This window comes from Myodes glareolus, chromosome 4, assembly GCF_982192425.1.
Source record: "Myodes glareolus chromosome 4, mMyoGla1.1, whole genome shotgun sequence".
Classification (NCBI taxonomy): domain Eukaryota; kingdom Metazoa; phylum Chordata; class Mammalia; order Rodentia; family Cricetidae; genus Myodes; species Myodes glareolus.
The window spans coordinates 85123080-85139092 of record NC_142029.1 but is presented as its reverse complement, the minus strand read 5'-3'; the positions used below and the strand labels follow the sequence as shown (position 1 = coordinate 85139092).

The 16013-nt window shown below is 41.3% G+C and overlaps 1 protein-coding gene across 5 annotated transcripts in view; it reads left to right on the top strand.

Annotated features, from left to right (window-relative positions):
* The window catches only part of Peak1 (pseudopodium enriched atypical kinase 1), a 209360-nt gene that overhangs the window by 150625 nt on the left and 42722 nt on the right, over positions 1-16013 (top strand). For all 5 annotated transcript variants that reach the window (XM_048416724.3, XM_048416726.3, XM_048416723.3 and 2 more), the window contains one exon: positions 1780-5018. In XM_048416724.3, coding sequence (XP_048272681.2) covers positions 1900-5018 — 3119 coding nt within the window. In that variant the 5' untranslated portion in view covers positions 1780-1899. The remainder of the gene's footprint in view (positions 1-1779; positions 5019-16013) is intronic.

Sequence of the window (16013 nt, the reverse complement as noted above, 5' to 3'; positions counted from 1 at the left end):
GTCTGCAGCACTGCGATGAGCCACACAGACTTTAAAACCAGTACATTTAAGCATAGTGTCTGTTCCTTATCCCAGACCTAAAGAGATGACTGAGATATAAACTGTGACTTTAAAGGAGTATAAAAGCTGGTGTGCAGACAATTAAAAATGAAAAGCCTATGGCTCAGGAGATGACTTGGTCAATAAAGTGCTTGCCCAACAATCATCAAGAAGGGTGTGGTGTCATGTCTATAAGCCCAGTGCTGTTGGGGACAGCAACAGACATATCCTAGGAGCTTGCTGATCAACCAGCCTAGCCAAATTGGTGAGCTCCAGGTTAAATGCAGGGCCCTATCTCAAAATATAAGGTGGAGAACAACTGGAAAGATACCCAATAGCATCCTCTGGCTTCCACATGCACATATGTACACACTCACAAATGCTTGCTTGCACCATACACACAAGGAAGGAAGGGAGGGCAGCCTTTGTTTGTGGAAACAAAAGGGGGCTTCAATAGTCTGAGAAGAAATGAATAGCCCAATTAGATAGAATAGTAAGAGTTGATTTTCAAAATGCAGCATGGATACTCAGAGGCATGGATCCCATCTGACAGCTCAGAGGTTCTAATACCTTGTTAAAAATGCAGATTCTTGATTTGTCCCCAGATATTGACTAGGTAAAGGTTAGAGTGTTTCCACTTCTAACTTTTATTCACCTGGCAGCCCCCAGCATGCACGCTAACTTAGAAAGCAATGCATAAGGTAAGACTGACCAAGAATGCCTAGTACCAAGCTAATTACTAGTAAGGAGAAGATATAGTTACATCTGATGGTGTAGTAGAACTGTGAGCTCACCTGAGATTAAAATGCAAGTTTCATAGGTCTGGGGTTGGACCTAAAGGAATTTTATCTCTAGTAAGTGCTTCTCTGAGAATCACACCTGAAGTAGCAAAAGAAAACAAGGTGGATTAGAATGGTATGAGACTACAGCCTCGCTTCATAACCTATCCCAGTAATCTAGACAAGAGACGATGAGTATCGGAACTGCTGGCAGCACCTGGCAATGGCAAGAATGGGGGTCCAGTGAGACGTAAGGAGATAAATGTGGAAAGCTAACTTAGTAAGATTCAGAGTTTAAAGTAAAGACAGTTGCTGTTTATGGTATGAAGCATAACTGTCTAGGCAGATGGTGGTGACATTAGCTAAAATATAAAATAGAAGTGGCTTGGTGAAGGAGGACTGGTTAGAAGAGATACATTGTTTAGAGTTGAGAAATGGAGTAGACAGATGGGGATTTTTTTCTAATGCTTGAATTAGAAGAGTCTATTAAGTAGCTAACATTTTAAGGGTGGATGAGAGAAGAACCCATAGGGAACTAAGAAATGCTAAGCAGAGATTGATTGACACTGAAAGAGCAGTATCAAAGGCAAATGCAAGGGGTTGGGAGTGTAGCTCAGTGATACAACATTTGCCTAGTGTGCTTGAGGTGCCAGGTTCCCTCCCAGCATACCCACCCTGACTCCATACCACACACACTAAAGGAGGTCACAATATTATTCCCATATATGGATCAAGCCAAAAATTGTGCATACTTGTATGCCACCTAAAATTATGGTTCGAAGGCTAAGTTTCCAAGACACTGATTAACTAAAGGAAAATTATAAAGCCCCCAGATTAGTTTTTTTCCTCAATCTTTTGAAGAAAAGTTTAAAAGTAAAACTAGTTATTTTCTACATCATTCATAATGGCAGACTTCATAGTGCCTTTTGCACTGAGATTTTTTTTTCTCCCCCCCCCACAGATTGATCATACTTAGAGGAACTACTATAACCACACACGGAGGTGAAAACTAACAGATGCAAATGCAAGTCTTGCTATGCACTGAAGAAACCGCATTGTCTGTGAAGTTCTATTTTTAAAAATGTCTGCTTGTAACACCTTTACTGAACACGTTTGGAAACCCGGCGAATGCAAGAATTGCTTTAAACCTAAAAGCTTACACCAGCTTCCTCCAGACTCTGAGAAGACACCCATCACCCATGGTAATGTAAAAACTAATGCCAACCATAGTAACAACCACCGCGTCAGGAACACCGGGAATTTCCGGCCCCCTGTGGCTAAAAAACCCACTATTGCTGTGAAGCCCACTATGATGGTAGCAGATGGGCAAAGTGTGTGTGGTGAGCTTAGCATCCAAGAACACTGTGAGAACAAACCTGTCATCCTGGGGTGGAACCAAAACAAGACGTCTTTGAGCCAGAAACCACTTAACAACAATTCTGAAGGTGATGCTGAAGGTTTTGGCCGTGTCCCTCAACAATGTGGCAACAATGACAGCGCAAAGAAGATGTCCAACAATAACAACGGACTCACTGAAGTGCTGAAGGAGATAGCGGGTCTGGATGCCACACCTCAGATGAGAGGAAATGAAGCAAACTCCAGAGAAACATTCTTGGGAAGAATAAATGATTGCTACAAACGATCATTGGAAAGAAAGATCCCACCAAGTTGCATGATAGGGAGCATGAAGGATTCTCAGGGCAAGCACGTGATTCTGAGTGGGAGCACAGAGGTCATCAGTAATGAAGGGGGCAGGTTCTGCTACCCTGAGTTTTCCAGTGGAGAGGAAAGCGAGGAAGACGTGCTTTTCAGTAACATGGGAGAGGGGCACGAGAGCTGGGACGAGAGCGACGAAGAGCTGCTAGCCATGGAGATTCGCATGAGAGGGCAACCTCGCTTTGCTAACTTCAGGGCTAACACTCTGTCTCCTGTTCCATTCTTTGTGAGCAAAAAATGGAATACTATCCCATTACGTAACAAGTCTCTGCAGAGAATCTGTGCTGTGGACTATGACGACAGCTATGATGAAATACTTAATGGCTATGAAGAAAATTCTGGGGTCTCCTATGGTCAAGGAAGCATTCAGAGCATGGTGTCATCTGAGTCCACATCGCCAGATTCCTCTTTTACAGAGGAGTCACGTTCTGAAACAGCCAGCAGTTTATCTCAGAAGATTTGTAACGGGGGACTATCTCCCGGTAACCCAGAAGATTCTAAAGCCATGACAGAAACCGAGTCTAATAATGAAAGTCCTCCCGGTAATAATGAGGAGAAGGACCCATCACTAACTTCTAAAAGCTCGGCAAAAGTTCCGGAGACACACAAAGCAGTCCTCGCTCTCCGCTTAGAGGAGAAGGATGGCAAAATTGCGGTGCAAACTGAGAAGCCAGAAAGCAAAGCCTCTACAGATATCGCTGGCCAAGCAGTCACCATCAGCCTCGTCCCTGTAGAAGAACAAACAAAGCCATACCGCGTTGTGAATCTGGAACAGCCGCTGTGTAAGCCATACACTGTTGTGGATGTGTCGGCAGCCATGGCCAGTGAGCACCTTGGGCGCCCCAAGATAAAAGGCTCATCTTCTACTCCAAACTCTCCAGTAACATCACCTGCCTTGACACCAGGACAAATGAGTGCCCATGTCAAAAAATCTAGTGCCATCCGATACCAGGAAGTGTGGACTTCCAGCACCAGTCCACGACAAAAGATCCCTAAAATAGAATTAAGAACTGAGGGAACTGGGCCAAATGTCCCTCCAAGGAAAAATTGCCATAAGTCAGCACCTACTTCACCCACGGCTACAAACATTTCCTCCAAAACCATCCCTGTTAAGTCACCTAATTTATCTGAGATAAAATTTAATAGTTACAACAATGCTGGGATGCCACCTTTCCCCATTATCATTCATGATGAGCCATCCTATGCTCGGAGTTCCAAAAATGCTATTAAAGTTCCCATTGTTATTAATCCAAATGCGTACGACAATCTCGCCATCTACAAAAGTTTTCTGGGAACAAGTGGAGAACTCTCAGTGAAAGAAAAAACCACAAGCGTAATAAGCCATACTTATGAAGAAATAGAAACTGACAGCAAGGTGTCTGATAACGCCACTAACAAGCTCCCAGACTGTCCCCAAGCCAAGGGCTTTTCCAACAGCACAGAGCGTAAAAGAGGCTCCGTAGCTCAGAAGGTTCAGGAATTTAACAATTGTCTCAACAGAGGTCAGTCTTCTCCACAAAGGAGCTATAGTTCCAGCCACAGCTCCCCAGCAAAAATCCAGAGACCCAGTCAAGAGCCTGTGGCCAAAACAGAAGGCATGCAGGGGTCTCAGGGGACAAGCAGCAGTGGCAGCACCCGGGAGAAAGCAAGCGCCGTGCTCTGTCAGATTGTGGCTTCTATCCAGCCCCCCCAGACTCCTCCAGAAGCACCTCAGTCTAGCCCTAAGACTTGCAGTGTGGAAGAGCGCTACGCTATTCCTCCAGATGCGGATACTGCAAAAAATATACCAAAAAGTACACCAGTCCGCCCCAAATCTCTCTTTACATCTCAGCCTAGTGGGGAAGCTGAGGAGGCACATCAGACCACAGAAAACTCTACCACAAAGATTCAGAAAGATCCACTCATGAAGCCAGTCACTTCCCCTCCCTCCAAATTAGTGACCAGTGCCCAAAGTGAGCCACCACCTCCCTTTCCCCCACCACGATCTACTTCCTCCCCTTACCATGCAAGTAATCTTTTGCAGAGGCATTTCACCAATTGGACCAAGCCAACCAGTCCTACCAGATCAACAGAAGCTGAATCAATTTTGCATTCTGAAGGCAGCAGGCGAGCAGCTGATGCAAAACCTAAACGTTGGATATCATTTAAAAGCTTCTTCCGCCGTCGGAAAACAGATGAAGAAGAAGAGAAGGAGAAAGAGCGAGAGAAAGGGAAGCTGGTGGGCCTTGATGGAACAGTCATCCACATGCTGCCGCCTCCTCCAGTCCAGCGCCATCACTGGTTCACAGAGACGAAAGGAGAGTCCAATGAGAAGCCTGCTATTGTCTTCATGTACAGGTGTGACCCTGACCAAGGCCAGCTCAGTGTGGATCAAAGCAAGGCCGGGACAGAGAAAGGAAGAACAGAGAATGTGTTACTCCAGTACTCAGAAGAGAAGAAAAGTAGCCATTCTTCTCCATCTCAGATCCCTGACAAAGCTTGCAGGTATGTAAACTAAACTCATGGAGTGTAGGGGAATATTAAGATATTTTAAATACATTTTCAGGTGCTAAGTTTTCTTTTATATCTTTTAAGATTGCACAAGAGCCATTTCCATTTGTAAGTAGCACTTTGTGATCATTATCCATCTTGATAACTATATTCCAAGATTACAGTGTTATTAAACTGATTTCACTGCGCTGAACAAGGCTTATATGCCTGAATCTCTAGCTGAAGTAATGCATCAGATTCTGGTAAATGCAGGGGGTTTCAACATAGAAAAGCAAATCCATAGCACTGTAATATCAATGTATAATATGTTCTGGATGCTGATCTGGTAGATGGAAGAAGCAAAATGAATGTTCTTTCCCTCATATGCGTGAAATAAAAAAACTCCAAGCAACTCTTTACAGCTTTTACCAAGTTGTTATCCTCAGATGTGTTATCTTAAATGAATATTTAGTTTTTTATTGGTGTCTCTTTTCAATCTTCTTTTTAAATGTTTGGAGAAAGTATGGAGCAGAAGGTAAGCAGTTTCTAGTTTTGTTTTTTTAAAAAAAAAAACATGTCTCAGAAATAAGAAAAGCTGCTTTATTGATACTGAGACCAAGAGGTATGCTCCTCACTTTGCCCAAGGAGGTTGTGAGTTCTCTAGGCATTAACTTTCTTTAACACCTCAGTTACTCTTTCCTGATCACATACTCTCTGCATGGTACGTCCCAAGTGTTTTTCTCAGATCCTACTAAAACTCTATAAATTGACTGCATTCATCAGATAAGGAGCTAAAACTATAAAAGAATTTACCAGAATTGTAAGTTAGTATTTAGAAGAACTAAAATTCACATCTTGATCTGTCTTACTTTAGAACCTTTTTCTTCCAAAATGCTACATAATTAAAGAACACGATATCAAACAAAGGACTAGAGAAGTTAACCCAGCAGTAGAATGCTTGCTTAGCATGTGTAATGACCTGACTTCAATCATGGTGCACGTGCGCACATGCACACATACATATGCATACACGCATGTATGTATGTATATATATGTCTATATGTATATATTTTTTATTTATTGAAATGTTTATGCCTAGGGACGTTGTTTTTCTTGTTACTACAAAAGAGAATTACAGACCAATCTCACTCATGAACACTGATGCAAAAATACTCAACAAAATACTGGCAAATCGAATCCAAGAACACATCAGAAACATCATCCACCATGGTCAAGTCGGCTTCATCCTAGAGATGCAGGAATGATACAACATATGAAAATCCAGCACCATAATCCACCATATAAACAAACTGAAAAATAAAAACCACATGATAATCTCATTAGATGCTGAAAAAGCTTTTGACAAAATACAACCTCGCTTCATGATAAAGGTCTTGGAGAGAGCAGGGTTACAAGGAACATATCTAAACATAATAAAGGCAATATACAGCAAACCAACAGCCAATATCAAACTAAATGGAGAGAAACTCCCAGAGATTCCACTGAAATCAGGAACAAGACAAGGTTGCCCACTCTCTCCATATCTATTCAATATTAGTTCTTGAGGTCCTAGCTAAAGCAATAAGACACCAAAAGGAGATCAAGGGGATACAAATCGGAAAAGAAGTCAAACTTACTTTCTTGTTACTATGATAAAAAGTCAATTAACTGCCAGCTAAGCAAACGCTTTTATTCCAAGTTTGTGACAAATAGAATTTCTTTTTTCGTCCTTTCTCATTTTAGCCTTGAACAAGTGCCCCAAATACTTCACTCTGCTGAGCCATCTTCCCTCCTGACACACAGTAAACTTTCTCTATCCAGCTTGCCCTCCTCTCTGGCAAAGATAACAACTTCTGACTGATAGGACAGATTTTCTCCCCAGTTTCCTCTAAAAATATATAAGTGAAAATGAACACTCAATGCCTGCAATTTTCCTACCAAAGTGCCAGGAAGTTTTCTGCATGTCCTTGACTAAAGCGGTCCTTTCACGTACCTATGCATAGTTGTCAAAATGCTGGCAAGCCCCGTTTTCCCTATATTCACATGCTAGCAAAGCTCCTAGAGGAAACAGTGCTTTCCAGAGGACCAGCCTTCTTATCAGCTGAATCTTATGCTCCCTTCACATCCTCAGTGAGAGCCTGCCATGCTCCAGTTGTAACGTAATGCATGGATTTCAGATTCCTGTTTCCTTTAGAAAGGAAGCCACTTACACCGCACACAGTTAGAGTTGCCTACGAGGGAAGAGCATATAGCTCTTGCAGATCAATAAATGATTTTACTCCTGTTTAAGTATGGCTGTGGTAAATGTATCCAGACCTTGGAAAACAGCCAAATAATGGTTTAGCCTTTCTTTTGTGACTCTTTCCTATGTCTATACTATATGTGGACTTGAGGCAACGCAAGCCCTCTGTGTGGCAGAACCCTTACTATTGTGTTTTTAATTTTTTTATAAAAATGTCCATGAATCCAAATGACGCAGTTGATCTGCTTCATCAATACTAAGATTTGACTGTTTCACAGTTATCCAGAGGCATGTTAAAACACACTGCCAGGTTCCTCTTCCAGGGTTTCTATGTTGTTGTTTTCTGGTTTTTCAAGACAGGGTTTCTGTGAGTAACCTTGGCTGTCCTGGAACTCGCTTTGTAGACTCAGGGATCCACCTGCCTCTGCCTCATGAGTGCTGGGATTAAAGGCGTTGCGCCACCACCACCACCACTGGCAACTCCCAGGGTTTCTGATTCACTTGATCTGAGATATATCCAACTTTGCATACCCAACAGGCTGGTGTTTGGCCACACTTTAGAATCATTAGCTACTGTTTTAACGGTACATAAATAAAGCCGTGATTGGGATACTAATCTGTTCTTAGAAGCAAATTTAAATTTTCTCATTTCACCATGTCCCAGAGTAAGTAGAAAAAGAAGTATTCAATAGGTTATTTTTAGCCTTGTGGAAAGTTTAAAGCATGAATATGTATATTGAAAACTATACTCCCATTTGCTTTTTAAATAATTACCTCATTTACTTGGATTGTCATTGATATTTACTTGACGCAACTTTGAGAGAGAAAACACTACAATCAAATGTCAACATTTGTGTTTCTGGCTTGATGGCAGTGTGATTATTAAATTACCATCCCATGCCTGGGAACACACAGCTAAAAGAAATGAAAATACACTTTTCCTATAAGTAACTAAAGATGCCCAATCCAAACTGTCTGTAAAGAATGAAGAATGAAAAATACCCTTCTGGTATCTAAACTGCAGGGCCTGAAAGATGAGACTTGTAGAGCCTTTCATTGTGGTATTAGACTATTCCTGACATTTATTTGACTGTTCCAAAGACATAAATTGAATATGTGCCATTAACCTTAGAACAAATAGGGGGAAAGACATTGCTGAAATAATGAACTCAGATGTGACTTCAGCTTTGACTCTCTGGCCCTTCAATGTATAGGGCCATAGTGATCCTTATCACACAGAATTAATTTGAACATTTCATGGGACGAGATAAAATAGGCTGCCTGGGTCTGGCATATTAGATGTTTAAAAGTGTTAGTAGCTACTCTGTCCTCACTGTGGTAAGTGTTCCATGCTCCAAATGATAAAGTAGCACAAAACACCTAGTGATTAAATTGGCTTCCAGAAATGAAATTGGAACCAGATCTTAAAGGACAAATAAGAAGGTTGAGTATGACAGCATGTATATGTAATTCCATCAGTCAGGAAGGTAGGCCAGCAAGATTGCATGTTCAAGGCCAGCCTGATCCCCTAAAACCGCGCGCGCGTGCGCGCACACACACACACACACACACACACACACACACACACACACACACATTTGTCAGCTAGTTAACAATATTGTGGGCAAAAGGAAGAGGAAAGCAAATAGAAACAGGATGTGTGTGACTAGGAAGGACGATGAATAGTGTGTTAGCAAGCTGAACTCATAGAAGGGAAGAGTAGCTCACCAGAAGCTAGGACAGTGGGGGAGGGGAGGTGTCATCAGAAGCTAGGGCAGTGGGGGAGGGGAAGCGATAGTCCAGGGTACAACAGGGTTTCCATCAGAATGAGTTTTGGTGATCCATTGTGCTACATGATGACAATAGTACAGTGTGTGTTTCAGAATTTCTAAAAGAATTTATTTTAAGCCTTATCACAAAAAGATAGATCAAAATCATGCATTAATTAATTTTGTTTTAATCTGTTTTGTATGCTTGTATTAGTGTGTATATGTGTGTGTGTGTACCAATTGCACTTCATAAATTATTGTCAAATACAAGAAAAAGCAGGATAGTTCAGCCGTTCTTCATATACAGTCCATGTAGGCTCCAGGAGACCATGTAAAGATCACTATCTTCACACTGTACTGTAGTTTGGGTCTTAGATCTATCCAAAAGGCCCCTGTGCTATTTCTGAGTGACCAACCCATGGTTCTCCTAGGAGGTGATGAAACCATTAGGTTGAGACCCTTTGAAGAGAACTGAGGCCCATGGCTTTAAAGAGAATATTTATTGGGACTCTGGTCTCAGTTTCCGTTTCTCATCCCTGCTCCCTCTTCCCTCCCCTCCCCCTTCCTTACTGCCTTCTCTCATAAGCAGCTTCCTCTGTGCATACCCACCATGATACTGCCAAGTTACCATGGACTGAATCTGTAAACCATGATAAATCTTTTCCTCCTTATAAGTTGATTGTCTCAGATTACTTTGTCAGTGACGGGCAGCTAACCAACACAGATGCTGAGATATTTTCTTTTTCACTTTGTTGACCTTTGCACTGGCAGAGCAAGAATACATCTGGGTAAAACTATTGCACTATAACCCAAACAAAGCTGTCACACCAAATTGTGCTAGAAATTTAAAAGGAAAGAAAAAAAATCAGTTTTACTTAAGGTTAAGTAGTAAATTTGATTAAATCTCAAGCCTTGATCACTTGTGTTTTGTTTTTAACTGTGTGCAGAAAAGGAAGCACACATGTCCATTTCAGGTGCGTACCAAGTCCTAATGGAACACTTGTAAAATGGGTCGAGTTGACTTTTCAGTTAGGAATTTTAGCCCTTTCTTTTACTGACCATGGAAAGGACATTTGACAAATCAGCGCATATCATTCCCAAGGAGACAAACTGTGTTTGTTTGTAATAATAAACTCAAGCCAGGGTGGTGATGGCCCACACCTTTAATCCCAGCACTCCGGAGGCAGTGTGAGTTAGAGAGGCCAGCCTGGTCTTCAGAATGAGTTCCAGGATAGCCAGGACTACACAGAGGAACCCTGGTTCTAAAACTAAAAAAGCAGAAAGCAAAACAAAACAAAAAATTCTACTCTGAAAAGTATTTTCAAAAATAAAATGAACCATTTTCCCTCATGACTTAGCTGCAGGTCTTCACTTGAGAAGCCTGTTTCAAACACAATAAACACGTCTAAGACAGAACTCTTGGTTTTCCCTGCAGACGTGCTCTGTCCCAAGTCTTTCCTTCTTGTAAATGGCCTGCTGGCCATCCATTTGCTCGTGCCAGAAAACTGAGTCATCTTTGATTCTTTTCTTGTCTTTTCTCTAAGAATTCAAAATATTAAGTCCTGCCAACTACACTTCCAAAATAAACACCACCTCTGCCTCTGATGTTTGCATCTACCTGTCTGCCTTGCAGCAGCTTTCGCCTCGTTCACTGAAGTACTTTTGCTAATATCCTAACCCTGTCTCTTTAGACAGTCCAGCACTCTTAAGGCCCAGCCCCATTTTTCATCCACAGTGAAGGAGTCTCTGTGTAAGACCCCTGTCTGCCAGCTTAGTCTGTCTCCTGTTTCTTACTTCCTTGTTCATAATCGCCTCAGGACTTTAGCTGTCTGTATCTCAAACATGATGAGCATGACCCTTTGGTAGGTCCCGTCATCAGAGGATAATCGACCCTGTAGGTTGTTTTGTATCTTGACTGAGTTTATGGAAAGGGTCCAGAAGGGACAAAGAGGTTCTCTCTTAGGACACAACTGACAATATCTGGAGACATTGTTGGTTATCACAGTCAAGAAGGCAGGAAGTGACCCTACTGTGTGCATTGCTCTCCACAACAGAAAGAATTATCTTGCTCAAAAAATGTCAGTAGTCAGTAGTGCCACTTTTGAGAAACTGGGCTTAGAAATGGCCCATAACAAATGCTCTGTAAGCCTTGACTACTAATATTACAATTGTTGCTGTTATGAGAATAAGCCTGCCTCATAGTGCCATTGTTAGATGTGCATTTAAGCTCGGTGCCTAGCACTCAGTAAATGTGGAGGTAATTATTATTGGGCAGACAGATATCTATAAATAGTCTATCCAAGAGCATCTTCTACTTGAAGAAATACTTTTGCAATGTAAATAATTGATTTTTTTTGGCTTGTTTAGGGTTTTTCAAAATAGAACGCATCTATAATCATTATAACTTTGTATTTTTTTTAAATTTACCCAATATTTTATTAGTTTTTTAAATTAACATACCAATAGATTTTATTATGATATTTTCATACAGTTTACTTTTGTTGGTCCTCCTTCCCCACCCCTTGCCCTCCAGCTGACCCCCCTCCTTCCCACAGTGATCCCTCTTCTACATTTTTGTCACACATCTTCTATTGCCCTCTTTTTCCTCTCCACTCTTAGCATCTTTTGCCACACCCCCACAGCCTTGTTTCTCTTTTCATGAACTACACCTCACCTCCTTCTATTTCAATTAAAGCAATTTTCCTTCCAAAGCACGCTTACAATCAGGCATTCACTGGATCTGCACAATGTGCTTGCACCCTTGCCTTATGGTGGGCATCAGAATTGGAGAACATGGCTTCATATTGCCACACTGCCACCTCTATACTCAACCGAATCAGACCATTTGCTTCCTCCAGCCTCAGTTTCCCTTTCTGTGAAATGGGAGGAATAGCTACTATGTCTTGACGCTTTGGTGAGTTGAATGCAAAGTGCACAGCACACGCAGCACCGGGTAGAAGTCTGTCCCAGAGGTCGTAGGTCTCAGTCCACACTCATTCCCTGATTGCATCTGTTACGTGTGCAAGCTCCTCTCCCTGCTCTGACTCACGGAGCAGAGAAAGATAAGCATGGGGGGAGAGGCCTTTCCTCTGCTTCCGGATGTGTGGACAGTCCAGGATACCATCTCCTCCCTAGGCTGTGTCCTTGGTGAGAGCTGGGCATTCTCTTCTAAGATCTTGTCTTTTCAGAAAATGTCTGTCTCTTTCTCACCCCATTCTTCAAAAGCAAACCAAGGCCGAAATGGGGGTGCCGAGTACTTTCTATAGTCAGTGAGAGTGGCAACCTAATTATCTTCTGTTGATTTGCACAGATGCCATTTTGACTTTGTATTTCACAGGATTTTAAAACCGTAACTTTTCTTAGTTTTATGAAGGTGACAGTGACTTTGAGTGGCCTGTGTTCTTACTTGCTTTGCTGGCATGCAATCCCGTGCCTTGAGAACACTTTAAATGGCTATCACATCTGGTTTTACTTTTTTTAATTTTTTTAAATGGACCCTGGGCAGTGTCAAAAAATGAGAGCCTGTTTCAAGCCCTTGCACCTAGCTGCAATATCCTGTGTGCACTTGGTTTGCACACAGGAACGCCTTGTGTTTGGCCACACTCTGTTAGACAGTAGCAAGACCTCATCCTATCTCAGGTAAAGGTTAATCTTGGTTCAGGATAAGAAGTTTGACGGTTTCAAAGGCTGTGGAGGCTTAGTGCAAAATTGGACCTACTAGATAGTGATCAACAGATATGTTTTCCCACCTGAGAATGCCAGTAATTGGGAAATGTGGCAAAATCAGGTTGATGGCTTGGAAGCCAACGTAGGATTAAAAAATGTCACCATGGTGGGAGTCCTACAGGTGGAGATACAAGAAGAAATACTTGGGTTTCTCCCTCTTTCCTCCTAACAGATCTTAAAGGTGTGGGTCATGATGGCTGTTCTTGATTGACGGTTGATGCTGGTCCCACGTCTACAAAGACCATTGTCCCTCACAACCTTAGAAATAAACAGCTCAGGAAACCAGAAACAGAACATGAAACATTTCTTCTGGTGTTCAGTTTTTAGGAAAAAAAAAAAGTCTTCAGAAAGTGCATTAATTTATTGGTTGTTTTGAGCACATAGAGACAGGTATACGTGCTGAAGAAAGCTGACCAGTAAAATGTGAAATGCTGCTTGTGCCAAGAGATAGATGATCTCTGTAGAATTCTGATTTCATTTCCTACCCCTTCTGAAGCTGAACAAAGGTGGCTGAATTTGAAACTTAAAGTTGAACTAAAATTATGGAAATATTTAGATGCAGAAAGGCCTTTAATCTGTTCTGATGAGAAATTTGATTTGCCTTTTAAGAGGTACAGTCAGACATTTAACAAATTTTTTTACAAAAATAGGTCTTGAACAAATTTGCCAGGAAAAAAGATTATTTCATTTGATGCTATAATGATTAATCCTACCACCTGGGTAAAGCAAGCAAGCTTTCTCGTGGGAGACTGTTTCTGTAACTTCGAATTAGGTATGAATATTGCAGACTGGTGAGCTCTAACCGTCAAGGGATTTATTTAGATAAGACATAAATCTGTAGCAATGTGTCTGTTTCTTTTGAACACCTTACATTCATCCTGCAAATGCAGAAGAATAATCTGTAGCAAATATGGCAGTTTTTAAGTATTGGGTCAAACATATCAAATTACAATGAAAAACTAGGCTTTAATGAAAAGTTGGCTAAAGATTTTAAGAACAGTCACCTCTCAGAATCTGCTGGGGTTTGGTTTCAGGATTTTCTTGTATACCAAAACAAAATCCTTGGATGCCTAAGTCTTTCTGTAAAATGATGTAGAGTTTATTCTATATATAACCTTTTGAAGACATTTTTGTCTTGTTTGTTTGTTTTTGAGACAGAATCTGGCCAGAGAGCATAGGTGAACCTTCACTCAGGATGTAACTCACTCTGGCCTTGAACTCTCAGTTCAAGTCCTCCTGCTTCCGTGTTCTGAAAGCTGGTCTTCCAGAGTGTCTCACCATGCTCTTATAGACTTTAAATGGTTTCTCGATCACTAATCATAACCTAGTTCGATGTAAATGCTGTGTGGCTAGTAATTTTCTGTTTTGTTTGGGGAATAATGAGAAGAAAATAAGGTGTATACGCTCGGTATTTGATCCAGTTTTTTCCCCTGAATGTTTTCTATCAGAGGATGTAGGACCCAGGAGCCTGCCGTGCAGTCAGACGTGTATCATCTTCCATTATGAAAACAGAATGATTGCTGACAGTGTCAGAGAGGCTAAGTCACTTTGACAGAACCTGAAGATTAAGGACTTAGATATCATTACCATCGTTATTACAGACTTTCCACCTTCTGTTTCAGGACTAGAAACTCTTTCAAAGAAATTTAAATAGCAGAAATATAAAAAGCTCCATTCATTACTTAAATTTTATAAAATAAGCATGAAATTTACTTACCTGAAAAACTACCTCATTGGTCAGTATTTTACTGTTTCAACACTTCTTTGCATTTAGTAACTGAGTCTCAATTTATATTCCTTCTGATTTTCATTTTGTACAATTCTTCCCTTGTCTCTTGAATGAAATAGGAGAAGTTTCATCATCTCTGTTATCTTCTTCCTCACGGTACCATTTGTTCAGAAGATCAAAGAGACAGGAAAACAAACATCAGCTTCTAATTTCCACACACATTGTCCATCACCTCAAACATCTCCCAGTAAAATGTTGGAGAGGCGTTCTGTTAGGAGATAAAGCCTCACTTTAGAATTTGAGATGATTTTTCTGATTATATGGATCCTTTATAGAATTAATGTGCCCACTCAGAGACCAGGAAGAGGGCTTCCTCTCTTTTTACCTGGCTAGTTTGTCGTTATCTTGTTCATACTTAGGGGTGAGTTGCTTTTGCCTCCTACTATTTCAAGTCTTTTTCATCTTTTAGTCTTCGTATCACAGCCTACACTTTAACTCTTAGAACCTCCCTTTTTGCCTCTCTCTCACTATTTTAATAACACCGAAAGCTGTTTTTCTGTCAAGCGTTAAGACATAACATATCATTGATGCACTTTTTAAAGTTTTTATTACTTTTAAGACTGTCACTGTAAATGCAGATTAAATATTTCTGCATCCATTTGCAAATTCATAACATTCTTGCATATTTTATAGCTGATAATTACTTGAACTGGAAACCTAACATACTAGTGCATGCATTTAAAAAAGTGTCTGTGAAAACTAACCTGGAATGTAGGCTGGGCTACCCTGGTCCTCAAGGAGTTAATAAATCTAGCTTTCATTTGCTTAGCTCCCCAAAGGTAATTTGGCACATTTCCAAGGCCAAACCCCTATAGTAAAGGTCAGGGTGCAGCGGGTGTTCCTGAAGTGCAGGATCCGAGTGTCTTGGCATAGCGTGTGCAGCTCAGTGGCCTCTGCTCTGCTGGTTTCAGAGCATGGCTAGCAGACTTGAAGAGGCCCTGTGAAAGTGCCCTACAATGGGGAGTTGTATGAGTGAGTACAGTAGGTGAGTCTTTGGTATTTCTTGCTTTTTAGCGTCCATGTTTTGTTTGTCCACACTTCTTGAGCAAAGTTCTGTATTATGTTTGTGGAACAGATCAGGGATTCCAGCGGAAAACAACATTTGCTCTTAGAGTTGTGTTCACAGTAGCTGATCCCCAGCACAAAGGTAGAAAAGCAGGCTTGGCCAGCCTACAGCTATAACCAGAACTCTGGATGGAGCACATTTGGCCTAAACAGTGAGCTCCAAGTTCAAAAAAGATATAATGGGGATAATGGGGAGTAGTAGAAAAAAAACCAGCTGACATCAAGCTCTGGCCTCCTTAGACACCTGCACAAGCGAGTTCATGCACACACAGCTGTGTGCACTATATAAATAAACTACCTTCAGGAAAGGAAAAGGACCAAGAGGAAGTTCAGAGCTTGTTTGACATTGAATCCAGGACCTAGAGGGTGCTTGAAAATCACTCTCCCACAAGGTATCCTCAGCCCTTTTAAACTTCTTT